The sequence below is a fragment of the Aquarana catesbeiana genome, linkage group LG06 (genome assembly GCF_042186555.1).
Source record: "Aquarana catesbeiana isolate 2022-GZ linkage group LG06, ASM4218655v1, whole genome shotgun sequence".
Taxonomy (NCBI): domain Eukaryota; kingdom Metazoa; phylum Chordata; class Amphibia; order Anura; family Ranidae; genus Aquarana; species Aquarana catesbeiana.
In genome coordinates this window covers 330,163,044-330,186,111 of record NC_133329.1, presented here as the reverse complement: position 1 = coordinate 330,186,111, position 23,068 = coordinate 330,163,044, and the positions used below count along the sequence as shown (strand labels likewise).

General features: G+C 43.6%; 1 protein-coding gene across 1 annotated transcript in view; it reads right to left on the bottom strand.

Moving 5' to 3' along the window:
* Positions 1 to 23,068, bottom strand: part of MTX2 (metaxin 2) — a 142,862-nt gene that overhangs the window by 103,811 nt on the left and 15,983 nt on the right. The window contains exons 2-3 of the mRNA XM_073633848.1: positions 19,877 to 19,924; positions 5,355 to 5,401 (exon numbers count right to left, since the gene is read on the bottom strand). Of these exons, the coding sequence (XP_073489949.1) occupies positions 5,355 to 5,401; positions 19,877 to 19,924 (95 nt within the window). The remainder of the gene's footprint in view (positions 1 to 5,354; positions 5,402 to 19,876; positions 19,925 to 23,068) is intronic.

Sequence of the window (23,068 nt, the reverse complement as noted above, 5' to 3'; positions counted from 1 at the left end):
CTTTAAAAAGGCACTCCAGTAAACCTTAAAGAGGAACTCCAGTTAAAATTGCACTGGGCACTACCTACCTATAAGGTATTGTCTGCACAACCTGACGGGTTCTGTAATGGAAGGAGATGTCATTTTCTAAGCCTACAGTTGTTATTATACAGGATTTATATAGTGTCGTCAGTTTACGCAGCAGCTTGAGGGTAGACAGTACAACTACAGTACACTTTAAAACAGTAGGAATCAGAGAGCCCTGCTCCTTAGAGCTTACAATCTAAGAGGGAGGGTCAGGAGATACAAGAGGTAATAACTGTGGGGGTACTATTAAGGTGGTGCTGCGCTAATCCTAGCATAAACAAAAATTATATTAAAGTGATAGTGCTGATCAGCTGCAGTGCTAAATAGATATACTAAGGCACAGATCCAAAATAAATAACAATATTAACCACTTCAATACCAGGCACTTAGACACCTTCCTGCCCAGACCAATTTTTAGCTTTCAGCGCTGTCGCAGTTTGAATGACAATTGCGTGGTCATGCTACACTGTACCCAAACAAATTTTTGTCATTTTGTTCCCACAAATAGAGCTTTCTTTTGGTGGTATTTGATCACCTCTGAGGTTTGTATTTTTTGCTAAACAAATAAAAAAAGACCGAAAATTTTGAAAAAAATAAAAGTTTTGCTTTTGTTTCTGTTAAAAAAAAAATTGCAAATAAGTAAGTTTTCTCTTTCACTGATGGGCACTGATACGGCGGCACCAATGAGCGGGCACTGACGGGCACTGATAGGCGGCACTGATGGGTGGCACTGATATGCAGCACTGATGGGCACTCATGGGTGGCACTGGTTGGCACTGATACGTGGCACTGATGGGCACTGATAAGAGGCACTGATAGGCATCCCTGGTGGCACTGGCAGTGGTAGGCATTGGAGTGGGCACTGATTGGCAGCTGCCTGGGCACAGATTGGCAGCTGCCTGGGCACATAGTGGTATTTCCCTGGGGGTCTAGGGGCATACCTGGTGGTCCAGTGTGGATGGCTTGCCTGGTGGTCCTGGGCGGCTTCCCTGGTGGTCCTGGGTGGGATCCGAGGGGGGGGCTGTGCTGATAAACAATCAGCACAGACCCCCCCGTCAGGAGAGCAGCCGATCGGCTCTCCTCTACTCGCGTCTGTCAGACGCGAGTGAGGAAAAGCCGATTACCGGCTCTTCCTTATTTACATCGTGATCAGCCGTAATTGGACACGGCTGATCACGTGGTAAAGAGTCTCTGTCAGAGACTCTTTACCTAGATCGGTGTTGCGGGGTGTCAGACTGACACCCCGCAACAACGATCGCCGTGCTGCAGCTCGATATTCCTGATCACGTCATATGACATCCGGTCAGGAATATCAAACCACTTTGCCGCCGTCATTTTGTAATAGGGCGGGCGGCAAGTGGTTAAAAAGTTTTGGATAGTATGTGACCAATTCTACATAAAAAAACAATCACTAAACAAAAAAGTGCATAGTGCAGACACACTATATACAATAACCATAAATAAATATCCATATCAGGAAATTGCAATGTGAAAATATCAGAAAAAGTGCAAAATGCTGTAGGGGTAAGCCCTCCTATATAAAGTGCAAAATGTCCAATGTAAACAGTAGAATCCTGTGTGTAGTATGCACACAGCAGGCATAGAAATCAAAGTGACTCATGCAGTAACACAATCCACGTGACTAATAATGCATAATCTTCAAATCAATCAAAGTGAGTGAACATATGAAAGTCCTCCTTCACAGAGTGAAACGGCTTCCTGGCATGCACAAATTGCAGTGAAGTGCTCACATAAATAAAAATAGTGTTCCTCTTCGTGTTTAGACACACACTAGTAAGTAATGGCCCCTTACCTTAAGGTAATGGGGTAACAGCACAAGACCAGTGTTGGGAGTACCATCCTTTATTTTTCTCCTCTATCCTCGCGGTCCTAATACCGGAACATTAATCCCTCAGGTAGTACAGGGGGCATGAAAATAGAAAGAAGGAAGGTCCCAAATAGCGTAATATTGTCAGGCTAAAACTTGATTTTATTAGCATAAAACATGGGTACTCACATAACAGCAGTAAAATAATGGCTTATCTCCAACGAGCGGCAAGCTCGTAAGCCTCAATCAGCATAAGGTGCCTGTCCCGTCCCTACACGTGACGTCACACCACACGTGACATCATCAGGGGATCCCCTGATGAAGTCACGTGTGATGTGACATCACGCATAGGGACGGGACAGGCACCTTATGCTGATTGAGGAACACTATTTTTATTTATTTAAGCACTTCACTGCAATTTGTGCATGCCAGGAAGCCGTTTCACTCTGTGAAGAAGGACTTTCATATGTTCACTCACTTTGATTGATTTGAAGATTATGCATTATTAGTCACGTGGATTGTGTTACTGCATGAGTCACTTTGATTTCTATGCCTGCTGTGTGCATACTACACACAGGATTCTACTGTTTACATTGGACATTTTACACTTTATATAGGAGGGCTTACCCCTACAGCATTTTGCACTTTTTCTGATATTTTCACATTGCAATTTCCTGATATGGATATTTATTGATGGTTATTGTATATAGTGTGTCTGCATTATGCACTTTTTTGTTTAGTGATTGTTTTTTATGTAGAATTGGTCACATACTATCCAAAACTTTTTAATATTGTTATTTATTTTGGATCTGCGCCTTAGTATATCTATTTAGCACTGCAGCTGATCAGCACTATCACTTTAATATAATTTTTGTTTATGCTAGGATTAGCGCAGCACCATCTTAATAGTACATTCATTGGTAAGCAGGGTCTGTTTGTACCCTATTCGGTGTTGGCAGCTTTTCCAGTAGCTCCGCTGTATCACACATGATAGCGCAGGAATAATCATATACATTTTTTGCATAATAACTGGGGGGGGTGCTGAAAACAAATGTACCATTGTTAGGTGGGGGCCAGATAGGCTTCTCTGAAGACATGAGTTTTCAGGGATGGTATGAAAGTGGACAAAGTAGGAGGTAATCGGACAGATTGGGGTAGAGCATTCCAGAGGATGGGAAAGGCTCTGGAGAAGTCCTGGAGGTGAGCCTGGAATGAGGTGACAAGGGAGCTAGAGAGCAGGAGTTCTTGGGACAAACTAACAAAACAATTTGGTTGGTATTTTGAGACCAGGTTAGTGATGTAGCTGGGGGCCAAGTTATGGATGGCTTTGTAAGTTATGGCTAGTATCTTGAATTTAATTAGTTGGTTGAGTGGCAGCCAATGGAGGGATTGGCAAAAAGAGCAGACGATGAGCGGTTTGTAAGGTGGATGAGCCTGGCAAAAGCGTTAATAATGGACTAAAGATGGGATAGCCTATTTAAAAAGTAAGCCAATGAGGAGGGAGCTGCAGTAGTCGAGACGAGAGATGACCAGGTTGTGGATTAGAAGCTTTGAGATGTCTTTGGTTAGGAAGGGGCGTATCTTGGAGATGTTACGGAGGTTGAGGAAGCAAGATTTGGACGGTGACTGGATGTGGGGCCGAAAGGATAGTTCAGAGTCCAGGATTACACCTAGGACCTTGGCAAGGGGGGACGGGTTGATAGATGAGCCGTTGATTTTGACAGAGAAATCAGGGGAAGAGGCACTTGGGGGAGGAAATATCATGAGCTCGGTTTCGGATAGGGTATTATTTAACTCTTCCACCAGAAACATTCCTGAACCCTGTATGCTGAACAATTACCTCACTTTCTCACCCCCATCTCAGTGCCTGAAAAATGATACTGTCAGAACTTCAGGTAGCAGCCAATGTGATTATGTGTTGGTTATCCTTGCTCTATGTTATTGCTTTTCAACAACAAGAGTATGACCTCCCACTCAGCCTGCCTGGACATTTTTAGCCGACCCGCAAAGGATGACAGGGGTTTTATTATAAAGCAAAATTAGAGGTAATTACACACAGCACAGTAATAATAACTTTATTATATTTTCAGTGTCAATGTTTTGAGCTACAGCCCTGTTTAATTTTCCTTTTCCACGAGGATGTACAACAATGACACCAACATCCTGTCTGCTACCATCCCGTAACTGCCAGCAGTGGTCATTATTAAAGAAGAGCTCCAGGCTCCTTCAGAAAAAAATAAAAAGTCAGCAGCTACAAATACTGTAGCTGCTGACTTTTAATATTAGGGCCCTTACCTGTCCAGGAATCCAGCGGTGTCCTCACTTGTGAAAAAATATATCAAATGAATATATATATACTAGCGCTAGAAGTGAATAAAAATAAGTGATACTAGTGTTTGTAGCTGCTGTACACAGTGCTCATCACTTGACAAATTGAAAGTGGATATAATTACAGCACTCACAATATTACAAAACAATCAATTGATGAGTGAAAATAAGTAAAAACGTCCATATAATAGTGAACAATGTGCTCCAATCGATAAAGTGCAATTGTGCTCCAAACTTCGAGGTGCACCACACACCCCTCCTGTGTACCCACTCACCGAATGGAATGGACCTAGCTTTTCAGTCTAGGGGTCGTTTAGGCTAGAATGCTGGCCAGGGATGGCAATTCACACCAGGATCCAATGAAGATCTCCCCCAGATATATCGGTCATGTGTGGATGGTTTTAACAAAAATGAAATAAAAGAAGGGAACAAATGGTGAAGAACAGTTTGGCAAGGCTTTATTGCGCAAACTAGGATAGGTACTTACAGAATGAAAGAATAAATCGCGCATGGATTGGCAAGGAAATGCAATAGGAAAGGCCGCATCCAGTGTGCGTTCCACCGACAACCGGAAGTGGTCCTTGATGACGCCTTGTGGGAGGGCAAAACGCGTTGACGTAAATTGCAGTTTCGAGTTCAAACAACGTCACTTCCAGTTGTTGGTGGAACGTACACTGGATGTGGCCTTTCCTATTGCATTTCCTTACAGACAGAAGTTCATCCCTTTGATCTCTAAAGGGACGAAATGTTACAATGTTTCTCCCCTGAGCAATGTTGTGATAAACTTGGCAGGCTGCCTGTTTTTTGGGTTCTTTTTGACAGCTGTCAGGTTGAGCTGAGAACTCTCTGCACTGAATAAAGGGTAGAATTGTGATCTCCATTTGTTAAGGATTAATATATGTATATACACACACACACACACTAGTTACTACATGGTTAAAGATCAGTACCAGCAGATAGTTTGCACTCCAGCAGATGGCCTAGGTTAGATGGTGAGATTTGCTTTGTGGATCTCCTAAAGAGAGGTAGTTGGATTTGGCTGAAAACTTGAAACGGGTCACTGGTGGACCACAGCTGCAGATTTTTAACAAGGCAGAGCACAGCAACCAAGATTTAAAGAATAAATCATTACCTGGACAGCAAGGCAGGATGCATTGTCAGAAAGCAGAACTTGTTCACCTGAGGAAAGACAAAAACAGCAGTTTGAACACTCTGAACATATTTAACAATGGGTCTGAGAAAGAATCCATGACAAACAGGCTTTAATATGACAACTTGGAGCTAAAATGCTTGCTATGGTCAGACAACCAGGAAACAGTTTAACCACTTGAGCCCCGGACCATTATGCTGCCTAAGGACCAGAGGTCTTTTTCCAATTTGGCACTGCGTCGCTTTAACTGCTAATTGCGCGGTCATGCAATGCTGTACCCAAACGAAATTTGCGTCCTTTTCTTCCCACAAATAGAGCTTTCTTTTGATGGTATTTGATCACCTCTGCGGTTTTTATTTTTTGCGCTATAAACGGAAAAAGACCGAAAATTTTGAAAAAAAATGATATTTTCTACTTTTTGTTATAAAAAAAATCCAATAAACTAAATTTTAGTCATACATTTAGGCCAAAATGTATTCGGCCACATGTCTTTGGTAAAAAAAATGTCAATAAGCGTATATTTATTGGTTTGCGCAAAAGTTATAGCGTCTACAAACTAGGGTACATTTTCTGGAATTTACACAGCTTTTAGTTTATGACTGCCTATGTCATTTCTTGAGGTGCTAAAATGGCAGGGCAGTACAAAACCCCCCCAAATGACCCCATTTTGGAAAGTAGACACCCCAAGGAAATTGCTGAGAGGCATGTTGAACCCATTGAATATTTATTTTTTTTGTCCCAAGTGATTGAAAAATGACAAAAAAAAAAAAAAAAAAAAATATTTACAAAAAGTCGTCACTAAATGATATATTGCTCACACAGGCCATGGGCCTATGTGGAATTGCACCCCAAAATACATTTAGCTGCTTCTCCTGAGTATGGGGATACCACATGTGTGGGACTTTTTGGGAGCCTAGCCGCGTACGGGGCCCCGAAAACCAATCACCGCCTTCAGGATTTCTAAGGGTGTAAATTTTTGCTTTCACTCTTCACTGCCTATCACAGTTTCGGAGGCCATGGAATGCCCAGGTGGCACAAAACCCCCCAAAATGACCCCATTTTGGAAAGTAGACACCCCAAGCTATTTGCTGAGAGGCATATTGAGTCCATGGAATATTTTATATTTTGACACAAGTTGCGGGAAAGTGACACTTTTTTTTTTTTTTTTTTTTTTTTTTTCATAAAGTTGTCACTAAATGATATATTGCTCACACAGGCCATGGGCATATGTGGAATTGCACCCCAAAATACATTTAGCTGCTTCTCCTGAGTATGGGGATACCACATGTGTGGGACTTTTTGGGAGCCTAGCCGCGTACGGGGCCCCGAAAACCAATCACTGCCTTCAGGATTTCTAAGGGTGAAAATTTTTGATTTCACTCTTTACTGCCTATCACAGTTTCGGAGGCCATGGAATGCCCAGGTGGCACAAAACCCCCCCAAATGACCCCATTTTGGAAAGTAGACACCCCAAGCTATTTGCTGAAAAGCATGGTGAGTATTTTGCAGCTCTCATTTGTTTTTGAAAATGAAGAAAGACAAGAAAAAACATTTTTTTTTTTTCTTTTTTCAATTTTCAAAACTTTGTGACAAAAAGTGAGGTCTGCAAAATACTCACTATACCTCTCAGCAAATAGCTTGGGGTGTCTACTTTCCAAAATGGGGTCATTTGGGGGGGTTTTGTGCCACCTGGGCATTCCATGGCCTCCGAAACTGTGATAGGCAGTGAAGAGTGAAATCAAAAATTCACGCCCTTAGAAAGCCTGAAGGCGGTGCTTGGTTTTCGGGGTCCCGTACGCGGCTAGGCTCCCAAAAAGTCTCACACATGTGGTATCCCCGTACTCAGGAGAAGCAGCAGAATGTATTTTGGGGTGTAATTTCACATATTTCCATGGCATGTTTGAGCAATATATCATTTAGTGACAACTTTGTGCAAAAAAAAAAAAAAAAAAAAAAATTTGTCTCTTTCCCGCAACTTGTGTCGCAATATAAAATATTCCATGGACTCGACATGCCTCTCAGCAAATAGCTTGGGGTGTCTACTTTCCAAAATGGGGTCATTTGGGGGGGTTTTGAACTGTCCTGGCATTTTATGCACAACATTTAGAAGCTTATGTCACACATCACCCACTCTTCTAACCACTTGAAGACAAAGCCCTTTCTGACACTTATTGTTTACATGAAAAAGTTTTTTTTTTTTGCAAAAAAATTACTTTGAACCCCCAAACATTATATATTTTTTTAAAGCAAATGCCCTACAGATTAAAATGGTGGGTGTTTCATTTTTTTTTTTCACACAGTAATTGCGCAGCGATTTTTCAAACGCATTTTTTGGGGAAAAAACACACTTTTTTAATTTTAATGCACTAAAACACGCTATATTGCCCAAATGTTTGATGAAATAAAAAAGATGATCTTAGGCCGAGTACATGGATACCAAACATGACATGCTTTAAAATTGCGCACAAACGTGCAGTGGCAACAAAATAAATACATGTTTAAAAGCCTTCAAAAGCCTTTACAGGTTACCACTTTAGATTTACAGAGGAGGTCTACTGGAAAAATTACTGCCCTCGATCTGGCCTTCGCGGTGATACCTCACATGCATGGTGCAATTGCTGTTTACGTTTGACGACAGACCGCCGCTTGCGTTCGCCTTAGCGCGAGAGCAGGGGGCGACAGGGGTGTTTTTTTTTTTTTTTTTTTTTTTCTTTATTATTTTTTTGCTTTTTTAATCTTACTTTTAAACTGTTCCTTTCATATTTTTTTTTTTAATCATTTTTATTGTTATCTCGGGGAATGTAAATATCCCCTATGATAGCAATAGGTAGTGACAGGTACTCTTTTTTGAAAAAATTGTGGTCTATTAGACCCTAGATCTCTCCTCTGCCCTCAAAGCATCTGACCACACCAAGATCGGTGTGATAAAATGCTTCCCCAATTTCCCAATGGCGCTATTTACATCCGGCGAAATCTAAGTCATGAAATACTCGTAGCTTCCGGTTTCTTAGGCCATAGAGATGTTTGGAGCCACTCTGGTCTCTGGTCAGCTCTATGGTCAGCTGGCTGAATCACCGGCTGCATTCTCAGGTTCCCTGTTGAGACAGGAGAGCCAGAGAAAAACACGGAAGACGGTGGGGGGGGGGGGCATTCCCTCCCACGGCTTGTAAAAGCAGTCTAGAGGCTAATTAGCCGCTAGGATTGCTTTTACATGAAAGCCGACCGCTGGCTGAAAAGAATGATACCAAGATGATACCTAAACCTGCAGGCATCATTCTGGTATAACCACTCAAAGTCGTGAATGGCGTACCTGAAGACAAAAAAATGGTTAACAATGGTTAACAATAAAGCACAGTAAAGTGTAAATAATTACACACCTGAAAAACAAACATGATAAAACATAATAACAATAACAATAACAATAAAACATTGCAGAATAGAATACAGTAAAAAAGAGCAGAACAATAGAGAGAGAGAATAGAGAGAGAGAGAACAATAAAACAACAACTATTTTTTTTTATTTCATATTTTTTTTTTTTTTTTACACTTTTTTTGTAACTAACTTTTATAACTGTAACCGGTTCCAGGTTCGGGTCTCTCAAAATGCGATGGCATCTTGGGAGACCCTGTGAAAGTGTGCCTAGTCTGTGGAATGCTGTACCCTACGCTAATACTCAACTAGTGAATGGTAGCGTTCAAAACATTCACCAATGCAAAGACCAGGATTGTCAGGACAGGAGGGACAATAATAGCGGGTGTCACGCCTATATCCGCGCTTGCTGCAGACACGACATCTTTTTTGGGGGGTTCGTTGGGTAGGGGTACTCGGGAGGACATAAAGAAAATGCCTCTCATGCAGCCGACTGCATTTGGTTGGGGATGTGAATGGGGGAAGTACGGGCGCTGCAGAAGCGGTGGGTTCCCAATTAGGATTGGCGAATGCAGCAGGAAGGGCACTATGGGCACGATGGGCCTGTGTTTGTCTTTTTGGTGGCAGCGGGACACTACTTGTGCTTGCCACCTCACCAGCTTCAACTGCACTTATGGGACTCGCCACGTCACCACGTGTTACTGCAGTGCTGGTTTGACTACGACCGGGGTGTACTAGGCCGCTGGCGCTTGCCAGTTCACCAAAACGCTACCAAAAAACGTTAGCGATCGCAGGGATCAGGCCTGACTCTGCGAACGCTGCAGTTATGCGTTTAGTGTTTTGTAAGTGTCAGTGATCGATACTGCACTTGGGTGGGCCGGGCCGGGCGGAGGGGCAAAACGCAGGTGCTAGCAGGTATCTGGGCTGATCCCGCTAACACTGCGTTTTTGGGAACCCTAAACTGCTGGTGATGCTAGTATAGATCTGATCGGATCAGATATTGATGCGATCAGATACTATACCACTAAGGGAGGTGTACGGTGCGTGCGTGGGTGTTAGCGGTACTGGCGCTAATCTGACGCTGCCTGGGGCTGGTGCTTGCCAGTTCACCAAAACGCTACAAAAAAAACTGTTAGCGATCGCAGGGATCAGGCCTGACTCTGCGAACGCTGCAGTTATGCGTTTAGTGTTTTGTAAGTGACAGTGATCGATCGATACTGCACTTGGGTGGGCTGGGCGGAGGCACAAAACGCAGGTGCTAGCAGGTATCTGGGCTGATTCCGCTAACACTGCGTTTTTGGGAACCCTAAACTGCTGGGGACGCTAGTATAGATCTGATCGGATCAGATATTGATCCGTACAGATACTATACCACTAAGGGAGGCGTATGCTGCATGCGTGGGTGTTAGCGGTACTGGCGCTAATCTGACGCTGCCTGGGGCGACGCATATCACCGCCGGGCGATCAGGGGGCTAAACCTTTATTTGGTAATAAACGGCGGGTGCCCTGACACTATAAAAAATAAACAAACTAACCAGCGTCAACCGTAACGGTTATACGGTGATCAGTGGTGAAAGGGTTAACTAAGGGGCAATCAAGGGGTTAAAACATTTATTAGGTAGTATATGGGGGTCCCTGACGCTATAAAACGCTGACGGCGAACCTAAATATTTACCTCACTAACTAGCGTCACCAGCGACACTAATACAGCGATCAGAAAAATGATCGCTTAGTGACACTGGTGACAGGGGGTGATCAAGGGGTTAAAACTTTATTAGGGGGGGTTAGGGGGGTACCCTAGACCTAAAGGGGGGTAATACTCACTGTCCCAACACTGTAACTGTCACAAACTGACACTATGCAGTAATCAGAAAAAAAAAAAAAAAAAAACTGCTGGTGTCAGTTTGTGACAGGGGGGGGGGGGGGGGATTGGGGGGGGATCGGGGGGCGATCGGGGGGGGGGATCGGGGTGTTTTGTGTGCCTGGCATGTTCTACTGTGTGTGTGTGTGTTGGTGCACTCACATAGATGTCTTCTCTCCTCGGGCCGGAACGGAAAATACCGACCCGAGGGGAGATGACATCACTTCCTTTGCTGCTGTTTAGCATACAGCAGCAAAGGAGTGTTTTCATTGGCCGGCGGCGATCGCGAGGGGGGGGCCACGAACGGATGGTCTCCCCCTCATCACCGATCGCCGCTGGACAAAAGACGACCGCCTCGGGCACCGGGGGGGGGTCCGATCGGACCCCCCACCCGCGGAAGGCAAATCACGTACCCTGTACGTGATTTTGCCTGTCCGTGCCACTTTGCCGACGTACATCGGCGTGAGGCGGTCGTCAAGTGGTTAAAAAAAAAAAAAAAAAAAAACAGGCTTATTTCTAGAAACAGAATTTCAAAGCATTAATGTGTACCCAATAGCTTCTCTTCTGAGAAACATATTGGATACATTATTCTACGTAATGAAAATTAAAAATCCTCCAAGGCTTTTTAATACAGATTTTATTGAACAGAAGGAAAATAGTTACATCCTCATGCTGCTAGCATTAGTAAGTGGATAGGAAAGTATATCATATTTACGTGTTTTAAACTTTTTTTTTTTTTACAATTCTTCTGCTGCTTCCTGGTTTCTTGCCTAGACAAATGATGTCATACAACCCAGGAGTCTTCAGGAGGGTCAACAACTGGGTTACTTTTTAAATAACCCAGGAGTCTTTAGGAGGGGAGGAAAGGAGGAGGGGTTTTCTCACCTATGCACACTCTCATGCATGCCTAAGCTAAGGGCAGATGGATTCCAGAAAGTAAATGCTACATGAATCATTTGCCCTTACTAAAGATGGCCATGGCCAGAAATGCTAGGGAGCTGTTTTTCAAAGCGATTTCTCAACACAATAAAGCATAGGGACATGGATGGATGGATGGTGGACTTTGCTTTGAATATTAAAAATGAATTCAAATAGTGTTTTTGGTTTGTGGTGCTCAGGTGCAGTGAAGATCCACTCTAACAAACCAGCAATCAGTAATGTTCTTCAAACCAGCCCTCCAGTGGTTTGCCGTCCTCAAAGGGGACGTAACCAACGGCTAGGCCAGTCTTATTATACAGGCAGACCCTACCCCCTAATTGTACAGGGGTTCTGCTCCTTCAAGGCAGTTGTCAAATTTGGAATGTGTACATCTGTGTGGGGCACAGGTCATAATCGTGGATTATGCCTGTAATGACATGTGGTCCTAAGTGGAGGTCTTTTTTACTCTGACTCAAGCGTCTGATGGTGGGGGAACCTCTTGTACACCCACCCTACTTACTTTTCTGTTTTTACGCTATGTGTATTGATGAATTAAGATGATATACAGTATCTCACAAAAGTGAGTACACCCCTCATATCTTTGTAAATATTGTATATCTTTTCATGTGACAACACTGAAGAAATTACACTTTTCTACAATGTAAAGTAGTGAGTGTACAGCTTGTATAACAGTGTAAATTTGCTGTCCCCTCAAAATAACTCAACATAAAGCCATTCATGTCTAAACCACTGGCAACAAAAGTGAGTACACCCCTAAGTGAAAATGTCCAAATTGGGCCCAAAGTGTCAATATTTTGTGTGGCCACCATTATTTTCCAGCACTGCTTTAACCCTCTTGGGCATGGAGTTCACCAGAGCTTCACAGGTTGTCACTGGAGTCCTCTTCCACTCCTCCATGACGACATCAGAGCTGGTGGATTTTAGAGACCTTGCGTTCCTCCACCTTCCATTTGAGGATGCCCCACAGATGCTCAATAGGGTCTAGGTCTGGAGATATGTTTGGCCAGTCCACCACCTTTACCCTCAGCTTCTTCAGCAAGGCAGTGGTCGTCTTGGAGGTGTGTTTGGGGACCTTCTTATGTTGGAATACTGCCCTGCAGCCCAGTCTCTGAAGGATCATATTCTGCTTCAGTATGTCACAGTACATGTTGGCATTCATGGTTCCCTCAATGAACTTTAGCTCCCCAGTGCCGGCAGCACTCATGCAGCCCCCAGCTCGCTGCAGTCTCTGTCAGCTGTGCGGCAACCAGCAGAAAGATTATATCATCTTTCACTGCCTGCCTCGCATCACCGCTGTTCTGCGAAGGCTGCTCTTGACAGAGAGCGAGCATAGAGATAGTTACGTCACCTCTCACCGCCCGCCCGCCTGTGTGTGGAAGTTTACCCGCTTGGACGCCACTGGAGAGAGGCTGCCAGAAGTAGTGTAAATAGTGACAAGCTGCAAATAGGTGGCAGGAGACAGTGGCAAGTGACATGCTGCATCTGGGTGGCAGGTGACAGTGGCAAGTGACATGCTGCATCTGGGTGGCAGGTGACAGTGGCAAGTGACATGCTGCATCTGGGTGGCAGGTGACAGTGGCAAGTGACATGCTGCATCTGGGTGGCAGGTGACAGTGGCAAGTGACATGCTGCATCTGGGTGGCAGGTGACAGTGGCAAGTGACATGCTGCATCTGGGTGGCAGGTGACAGTGATGTACAGAATATTGGCACCTGATATTGGCTATCGGCCTGAAAAGCGGCTAACAAATCGGCCCTGAAAAAATGATATTGGACGACCCCTAGTCTTGCCATCTAATGTAAGGGGGAGAGGGATGCTCTAGACATCTAGTCTTACAGATACAACCAGCCCTTTGAGGGCAACCACAATTAAATGAGTTAGATGTTCGATATGTTGACATTTTGAGGTGTCTGCCCCATGAGGACTTTTTTAAAATAAAAGTTTTCTTGAAGTCAACAATTATTTTCCTTATATTGTAATCCTATTGGTTGCAAGAACATAGGACATTTATGGATTAGTTTTACTGAGCAATAAATAAATATTGAGAAACATGTTACAGACGATATCCAAACGTTGACTGCTGAAAAATACTCAAGTCACAACTCCTTCCGCATGAGCCCCAATCAGTGCAGACAAAGCAATAGACAGCAATAGATAAAGTTCACAAACCAAGATGGTATCTGTCATTTTTTTACTGGCCATCGGACTTCTGGGATTTGTACAGTGCTGCATTTGTCCAACCTGAATCATTTATGTCACTAGACTCAACTAGCAAGTTCCTTCTTGGTTTTCCAAAGGAAAGGGCAAGAATTCTAGAATAATAAGGAGGGATCTCATTTATTATACCCAGAAATAGATTTTAAAAAGGTAAAAAACACAAAACACGCTGCAGTGAATTAACAATAGATAAAGAAATATTCATTCCCGTCAGTTTCTTTTGATGTGTATAACTAGATAGGGACTATTCCTAATGGCAGTGAAATAAATGTATAATCTGCATTAGCAGGATTAGTATACGAGCCACTCCCATAACCAGCTGAATGATTATGCAAATGAGGATTTCTGCAGCACAAAATAGAAATGCGTATTTAAAATAGGTCTACCCATAGGTGCAGATAAGAAACAAAACACACATAATAAACAAAAAGGATGGACCGAAATAATCAATCTACCGTCTACGGCACTGCCATATAATCAGGCTGCCTTGTGCACATATTAGTTTATATGGCAGGAAGAGAAAGGGGGGGGGGTTATAAAACTTGCACCAGTTAATCAAATGGACAATTTTTGTGCTTTATAGAAAATTATATACCTAAACATATGTAATAATTTATCGCTCAGGAAGATAAACATTGCAGAAGAAAACATTCAGCGCACAAGAATATTTTTCATGTAGCTTTCAGCCCGTTTCAGATTTCCCATTCATTTTTTTATGTTACAAAAAAAAAAAAAAAATCCATGTATATTAGAGCTCACAAACCATCTGAAATTCAGTATCATACCATACGAGCTTGCAGCTTATATTGCAAAAGGCAGCTCGAGCCATCAGACAAAAGAGGAATGACAAGATCACTGCAATAAAAATTCCATGCCTAAAAGACTACAGGCTGCCATGTATTAGTCTTCATTACTTTGCAGCCTTTTGACAATTGGAGCAGGCTGCAGATCACCAAATGTGGGCAATAATGTAATCTGATGATATATGAAGAGCTGCTGAAGGGAGCAAGGACCACTCCAGCCTGTGTATTTTAACAGCTCCTTCTCCAGCAGCCCCCTCCACCCCTTTCCATTAACCATGACACTTCCAATATCTGCTGGCTCAGCTTTTCCACTGCAGTAACCATGCCAACTGTACCTGCCTCGGTATTATTTCATATAGCCATCGGCGGCCACATTACCAAGTCAATAACACAATCCTGGCTGTTTGGGAGGGATTTTACAAGGCTGTGCTCAAAGTCATTCTATGCATTGATAATTAAGCACGTTGCAAGTGTCTCTTTAATACAGGGATTGCTTCAGCACTGTACTATACTACTTCAATATTAGGCAGTACTGTTACACTTTTTATATTATTTATTACAGGTTATTATATAGTGCTGTTAATTTACGCAGCACTTCCCATATATATTGTATATTCACATCAGTCCCTGCCCTAGATCCAGGTTCACACTAATTGTGGGTTTGTGAACTCGCACGACTTCAAACCGGCATTTCAGTCAGATTTCGGGGGCGATTTGGGAGATATTTGTGCGGGTTCATGCAGAGATGTCTATTGAAATCGCCCCCGAAGTCGCCAAAAGGAGTGCTAGAACTACTTTTGGGAATCGGTGCAACGCTGCAAAGTTGGCGTTGCACCGATTCAGACGGAGCAATAAGCTTCAATTTTGCATACCAATCGGCCCGATGTGAACAAGGGCTCACAGTCTAAGTTCCCTAACATTCATACATACATACACATACTAGGGATAATTTAGACAGGAACCAATCAACCTACCAGCATATCTTTGGGGAGTGGAAGGAAACCGGAAAACCCAGAGGAAACCTACGCTGGTACAGGGAGAACATGGAACTCCAGGCAGGTAATGTCATGGTTGGGATTCTGACCAGTTGCAGCCCGCCTATTGGGGCGCTCCCCATCCATGCGTCTGGCCACCTAATCTACATACAGGGCGTCGGAGTATAGATCCTAGAATACTATGGGGCAGGTAGTTTGAAGAATGTGATTATAGCCAAAGGTTCTAATAGGCTTCAAAAAAAGGGTGGGCTCGGGGTGCAAAGCACTGCGCTCAAAGGCCACCCAGTTGTGTGAGAATAGCGAATGAATATTCGCTATTCTCACACTGATTCTCCTCCCAACCAATCAGGAAGTGGGTTGTGAGACAGTTTCCCGATTGGCCAAAAGGAGAAGCGAAGTTATTGGCCAAGAGGGAGGAGGAGGGAGGAGACGCGTGGCCGGGGGAGAAGCAAGGGGGAGACCAACAGACCCACCAGGCGCCACTCCAGGGATGGCTCACCATCCAGCTCAGCCATCCAGCACTCCCAGGCTCGAGGAGGGTAGATCAGAGTCTGATCAGAGGGGGGGGGTGTTAATGCCCATCCCCCCACCCCCAAATTATCTTCCCACCCCAAGATTCAAACAGTTTGTGTAGTAAATACATTGCCCATTACTAAAAATGGGTCCATCTCTTTTGATGCAAGTTATTTATCAGTTAAAGCAGAGCTCAACCCAAAAAGAAGAAGTTACGCTTGTTCACACCCTCTCCCCCTCCACTGCCACATTTGTCCTTTTTTCTGGGGGGGGGGGGCGGGTACCTGATTTTGACAGGTACCCGCTCCCACTTCCTGGTAAGATCGCCATCAGCGATATATAATCTACATCATGTCTGGCCCCTCCTCCTTCCTCCCACTGCCTTCTGGGACCTGTGTGTGTACCAGCAGACGGTGGGATCATTCAGAAAGTGCAGCGCACTAAAGGCTTCACTGCTGGTGTCCTGGTGTCCCTTACTTGCAAAGCTGGCGCCTGCACCCGAGCCTATGGACGAATCGGCTTGGGATGCCGACATCGCGGGATCCCTGGACAGGTAAGTATCCTTATATTAAAAGTCAGCAGCTACAGTATTTGTAGCTGCTGCCTTTATATATTTTTTTTCCCCCAGACTGGAACTCCGCTTTAAAGGCTTCTGCCTGGCATCTCTAGGGTCACCGGTTCGAATCCCAACCATGCCACTACCTGCCTGGAGTTTGCATGTTCTCCCCATGCCTGCGTGGATTTCCTCTGGGAGCACCAGTTTCCTCCCACACTCCAAAGACATGCTTATAGGTTAACTGGGCCCTGTAAAAATTGGCCCTAGTATGTGTATGTATAAATGTTTGTTAGGGACCTTAGATTGTGCACTCCTTGAGGGCACGGACTGATGTGAATGTGTAATATATATGTGAAGCGCTGCATAAATTGACGGCGCACGGAACAAGGAACCTGTAATAAATAAATAAAGCCTAATTATCATGTTTTCTTTTTTTAAATAAATTCTATTAGTTTAAGAATATAGGGGAAAAATACAATATGTTATATATAAAGTAAGGAAGATAAATTCGCAAACTACATGGGGATATAGTAATATATACATAAGTAATGACTAGGGTAAGTCCTCAGCTCAGTCATACATCAGCCTTCTTCCTAACCGCAATCATCCCTCCTAGCAAACCCAACTCCCTCTGCCACCAACCCCAAGCTATTGATCAGTCTCACAATTAACCACTCTACTGGCTGACGTTACTGAACCTATTTAATGCACTGGCTAAAAGGAAAGATATGTGTCCTGTAGGAAGGTTGTCCTAAAATTGACACTGTAGACCTCTCAGGCCAGTGTCGGGTTATCATTCTCTATTTGAAGCTGTTGCGATATAAAGGGCCATTTCTAGTACATAAAGCATTTTAGAAATGTTCACATCAAAAATTATTATTTCGAAGGGGAATTTTTTTTTATTTTCAGGAAAAACCCAGGTAAAGCATGTTGAATAAGATGACTGCAACATACTTTTAAGATATTACATGACCAGGCAGAAGGGCCACACGTATAGCTTAGTACTGAAAGATTCCTCATAGACTAGTAGCTAAGGTAGGGCTTAAAAAAAATAAAAAGTAAAAGGAAGAAGGAGGAGTACCAGTCCAATGCTGCAGAAGAGACATCTGTGGCTGGTAACACTGTGCTTGGTGCTGGCCGGGATTGTAAAGCTTGTCTGGCTCAGCTTAGACCAGCTTTTTTCAACCTTTTTTAACACAAAGAACCCCTTAAAATAACTTTTTGGTCTCAGGGAACCCTCTGCTAAAAATGGCTCTCTCTCTATAACTCATGATACATTAGTGTGATGGTCAGTGGGAAGAATGCTCCTTACACTTGTCATTGGGAAAATGACCCCCTGATGGATAGCTAAAAAGATCAATGGTGTCAGTGGGAACTTATCCGAGAGGAAGAAATTGCTCATTGTTCAAGGAACCCCAGGCAACCTCTGGAGGAACTCTAGTTGAGAAACCCTGGCTTAGACTAAAGGAAACTAGTGCCCTGCCTCCCATAGGATCAGCCGACTGTTAAAGCGGTGTTCCGCCCAAAAAAAAAAAGCCAGCAGCTACACATACTGCAACTGCTGGCTTTAGGATAGACACTTACCTGTCCTGGAGTCCAGCAATGTCGGCACTGCAGCTGATGTTTCCATCAGCTGTCAGGTGCTGCCGCCGCCATTGCGGGTAAGGAAACCCGGCAGTGTAGCCTTGCGGCTTCACGCCCGGGAACCCTACTGCGCATGCACAAGGCCCGGAACCTCTCTTCTGCTGGCCCAGTGACAGGGAGAGGAGGGAGGAGGAGGGAGCCCCGGGGTCAAGTCATGGGCCGCGGCCCGGACTCCCGGAAGTGGGAACAGGAAATACTGTGGATACCCCAAAACCTGAACATTTTAGAGGTCTCTCCATTGTAAAAAAACATAAGAAAAGCTGCACTAGAATATTAATTGGACAGACTGCCTGGAAATCTTCATAATAACCAATATAAATTGTAGGGATGCAAAGGTAAACAAACAGATTTTTAGTCAAAGCCATCATTATAGGATACTTTGGGTGGTGGTCAACTTTCTAAAAACACACAAATACAACTTCCATGGTGGTTGAGACCAAAGAGGCCACTAAGATGTCTAAGAGTCCATTTACATTTATTCATTGCAGCAATGTGCATGTAACAAAAAAGCACATTACACATGTTTCTATCAATCTTAAATAACATCTCAGGCAATGCATATGTTGCAACGTGCTGCAAAACAGTCTAGTTGGTTGCAGAAAAAAATTATGTGACATTCAATTGTTTTGGAATGTTTTGGTACATATTCAGCACATACCTATTGATGTGGGCTACTTTAAAGTGGTTGTAAACCTCAGACATAAAATATGAACTAAGCAGATCCCTCTATAGTGCGTGCTTGCCTAAGTAAGAGCACTAAGTGTAATTTCAATCTGCTGCTTTGTTCCTCTGCTATGAGCATGAATCACTTCTGACAAGTTTTCTTGACACCAACAGAAAAAAGGTGACAGGGGAGGGATCTCCAGCACACAGCCTATGATTGACAGCCTCAGCTCTGTTCCTGTGTGAAAGGGGGGGGGGGGGGTGTCCCTTAAACTATGTTTACGATGCTTCAGTTTATGAATGGGGAGGAGCCGCTGTATCCTGTCCATTCATCTTTAGTGTAGCTAAGGCTGCAGAGAAAGGGACTGGGGAATCTCTATCCTCAGTCCCTTTACCTGTCTCAAAGGGGAGATATCAGGGGTCTGTTTAGACCCCTGATATCTCACCAAAGCCCACCCCCTCCCCCAACAGGGCTGATAAATAATATAAAAACTAAGAAAATGTTTGCAAATATTTAAAAGTTGAATTGTAAAAAAAATAATAATAATAATAAAGAATTAAATAAAGAACAAACACTGACACCATCCACCACACCCCCCCACCCAAAAAAAAAAAAAAGAAAGCATTGTAAAGAAACAGTCCACACCTCATCAGTGCCACCTATCAGTGCTGAATATTAGTGCCACTGTCACATGACATTAAAAAAAAAAGTTTTGCTACTCGGTATTGGCGAGTACTTGAAAAAAGTATCGGTACTTGTACTTGGTCTTAAAAAAGTGGTGCAACCCTAACACATACTAATACGTGATATAACCTACAATAATTAAATGCACAAATGTACAAGGGCCTCAAAGTTACCTAAATGTTCTGTTACAATATGCAAATGTTAGCCACAAGGGGACACTGACCAATATTGCTGTTTAAATGTTATAAGGAATACTCACTTTTCATCGGCTGATAAAGGGTTGCATTTTCAGGCCATGGTTCCACAGCTGCGAAGAAAAAACAAAAACAAAAAAAAAGGAAGAAGAAGATTTAGGTTTTACTGCACAAATTAACAAAAATATGCATTTACCACAAAGTATTTTACTCCTACTACAAAAAAAAAAAAAAAATCAGTTTAAAACTAACATGTGGCAAACTACTACTACTAAAAAAAATAAAAAAAAAAAATACAATGTAGCAATGTTTCCTGGGAAATCTTCAGTTTATGTTCAAGAATTGGACTCTACCTAGCTGTCTGGCTGAAAAGTGTAATACAAACACTGGTCTTGAGGGTGAAGTCAGGAAAACATGCTCCTCCCACTTAGCAATGCATACAATAGTTGAGAGATTAGGACGTGACGGTTGCACGGTTGTAACTTGCATGGACTTCTGTATACCGTGACCACAGATGTTCACCTGTTATCCTGCATGCATTACTAAGGATGAGCTCTGGCGTGTTCGCAAGCTGCACGTGCCGAGCCCGGCAGGAAGTCGGCACTGCACAGCGCTGAGACATTTCCCAATGTGCAGCTGCAGAGATCGGGAAATATCTCACTGCCTGTGATTAGCGCTGTGCAGTGCCGACTTACTGGCGGGCTCGGCACGTGCAGCTTGCGAACACGCCAGAGCTCATCCTTACTCTTTACAATAATGGTGTGCAGAAGGACATCTCTAAATAGTGTATATGTTAAACCTTTAAAAAGGAGAAGAAATATAGCCAAAGTTATTTTATCTATACTTCTTTTGTAGGTTACAGGGGTGCAGTTCATTCTGCACTCCGATGACCCATTTCCAGCCAACAGCAGTCCAAAGTCTGTCGTTACTCAGCCAATCCAGACTCGGGAAAGATCCTGACCGTATGGTCAGGATTTACCCAGATGCTTGGACCGAAAGCCTGAGCCAGCTCCTCCCTCCCCATTCACAGCCCAATGCTGCAGTGAACGTTGGAGAAGAGAACCAGAATGATCAGCAGCCTTTAATCGCTCAGTGGGTGATCGAGGCTGCATCCACCTAGGTGAGTATAAATGTGTGTGTTTTTTTTTTTTTTTAAGTCCATGCTTCACTTTTAAGAGCTCATCTATTGTGCATGGTTGGTGCTTTGCTTTCTTACAACTCAAGTGTTTTTTGGGGGGGGGTTTGTGTTTGTTTTTAACAGCATTGGGATACAAACCAATTGGGCTTTTGTGGCTAATCAATATTGATTCCCTCTAGATAAGGCCTGTACTCGGGGTGTATGATGCTTGTCCTCCATAACATTACCATAAACGCTTGAAAAAATGCAAGTGTGTATGTGAATATAATGATTGATTTAATAATAATAAAAAAAATAAAATTTAAATAAAGTCAGTCCGATTGGTCCTACATATCCAATTGTCATCTAATGTCCATGGCCCTCCCATAACTGATTACAGCATCAGGAGGTTCCTGGGCACTCACATGCTTTGGGATTATGTAATCTATTAATAAAGCTGTACTTCAGATAGGCACAACAAGAGTTACACAGCGCTCCCAAAACTGGCAGCTTCACTCTTGAATTGTGATCTGAAAGGTGAACAACATTTGTAGAACAGTAGGCATGGAAATTACACATTGCTACAGCTCTGTCATATTTCCAATCCATCAATTTGATTAATGTTATAATAACTCCACATAAACTTATCATTCACGCTATAATGAAGTCAAACTCTAGTTTATTCTCTGACTACAAGACTCCCCTAGGCAGACAGGCAGGCAGGTAAATAACACATTATATATACAGAATATTCCTGAATTTGATCCACTGAATTATGAAAGTATGCATTTAAAAAAGAGAGGAACCAAAAAGGGTTCTTAGCCTAACATTTTTAACAAAAAAAATGTTGATGCATTATATGTGCAGGTCTCATTCTTCTATATTTTAAACTAGTTGGCAATGGGGGTAAAGACAGGGGGTGGCAGGTGGTGGTAACAGTGGAAGGGAGATGGGGGGTCAGACACAGTGGTCAGGATGAGTCGGTATGCAGGTGCAAGTGGTGGATGTTAAGAGCACGGGGGTGGCAGACTGAGAGTGAGGATGGATGTGTGGACTGCCAAGGCAGTTGTGGGGGGGGGGTTTAATTAAGTGCAGTTGCTCACATTTTTCTCCAGGGCTAAATGGAGCTGCACAATTAAATCGTTAAAAAAAAAATCTCGATTCCACCCCCCCCTCACAAGCTTAATCCGGCATTTCCACGATTCTATGTAAAAAGTGCAGAGCAGTTCTGGCAAATGTTTATTAACATTTCTTAGTGCTGGGAGAGAACATGCCTCTGCCTCTGGGTGTCATGCTTGTGGCTGTCAGTCTTGCTATGCCTCATGGGACTTGTAGTACTGCAACAGCTGCAGGTCCGCTAATTGCATATCCCTGTTTTAGATCAAAGGGATGAACTTCGGTCTGTAAATGAGGTCAGTTTAAAAGGAGATGTCCAACCTAAGCACGTTTGGCTGGGCTTCTCCTGAGTCACAGGAGTGCAATTCGTTTTGCACTCCTGTGACCCGTTTCCAGCAGAGAGCCGACTGTAGTCCGCTCTCTGCTGACATCACAGGAATTAGTCACATTAGCGAGCCACTGAGAGCCTGAGACAACGGCCTCCCGACCCTCCACAGCTCATCGCTCCACTGAGCATGGAGGAGCAGAGAGGAGAGCTGCTGATTGACAGTCAGCAACTCTCTGCTAGGGGATCTGTGAGAACCCAGCCATCGGCAATGTTCGCTCACTCGGTTCTCAGTGTAGAGGCGCCGGGGGACAGATGCAGCATCGGACCGATTCTGCATCCACCTAGGTAAGTATGATGGGGGGAAAAAAACCCAAATCCATACTTCTCTTTAAAGTGTTTCTTAACGCAAACAAATAAAAATAAATCCTGTTCCCTTAAAGCATGTTATACAGCACAGTGCTTGTGCTGCATCATCTGGACCCCTTTATAACCCCCAATACCTGGCTGATCTTGTCTGACTTTACCCTCCCCCCTGTAAACTGACCATGGTGTGTCATGGCTGATGAGCCCGGACACTGTGGTCAGTTTACGTGCCTCCATTATCCGCAGCCCTGGTCTGTCTCCTCTGTGCTCTCTCCCCCCTTCCTCCCTGCCTGTCAGCTCTGTGTCCGTGTCGTTCTGCTCCCCTCCTTCCCA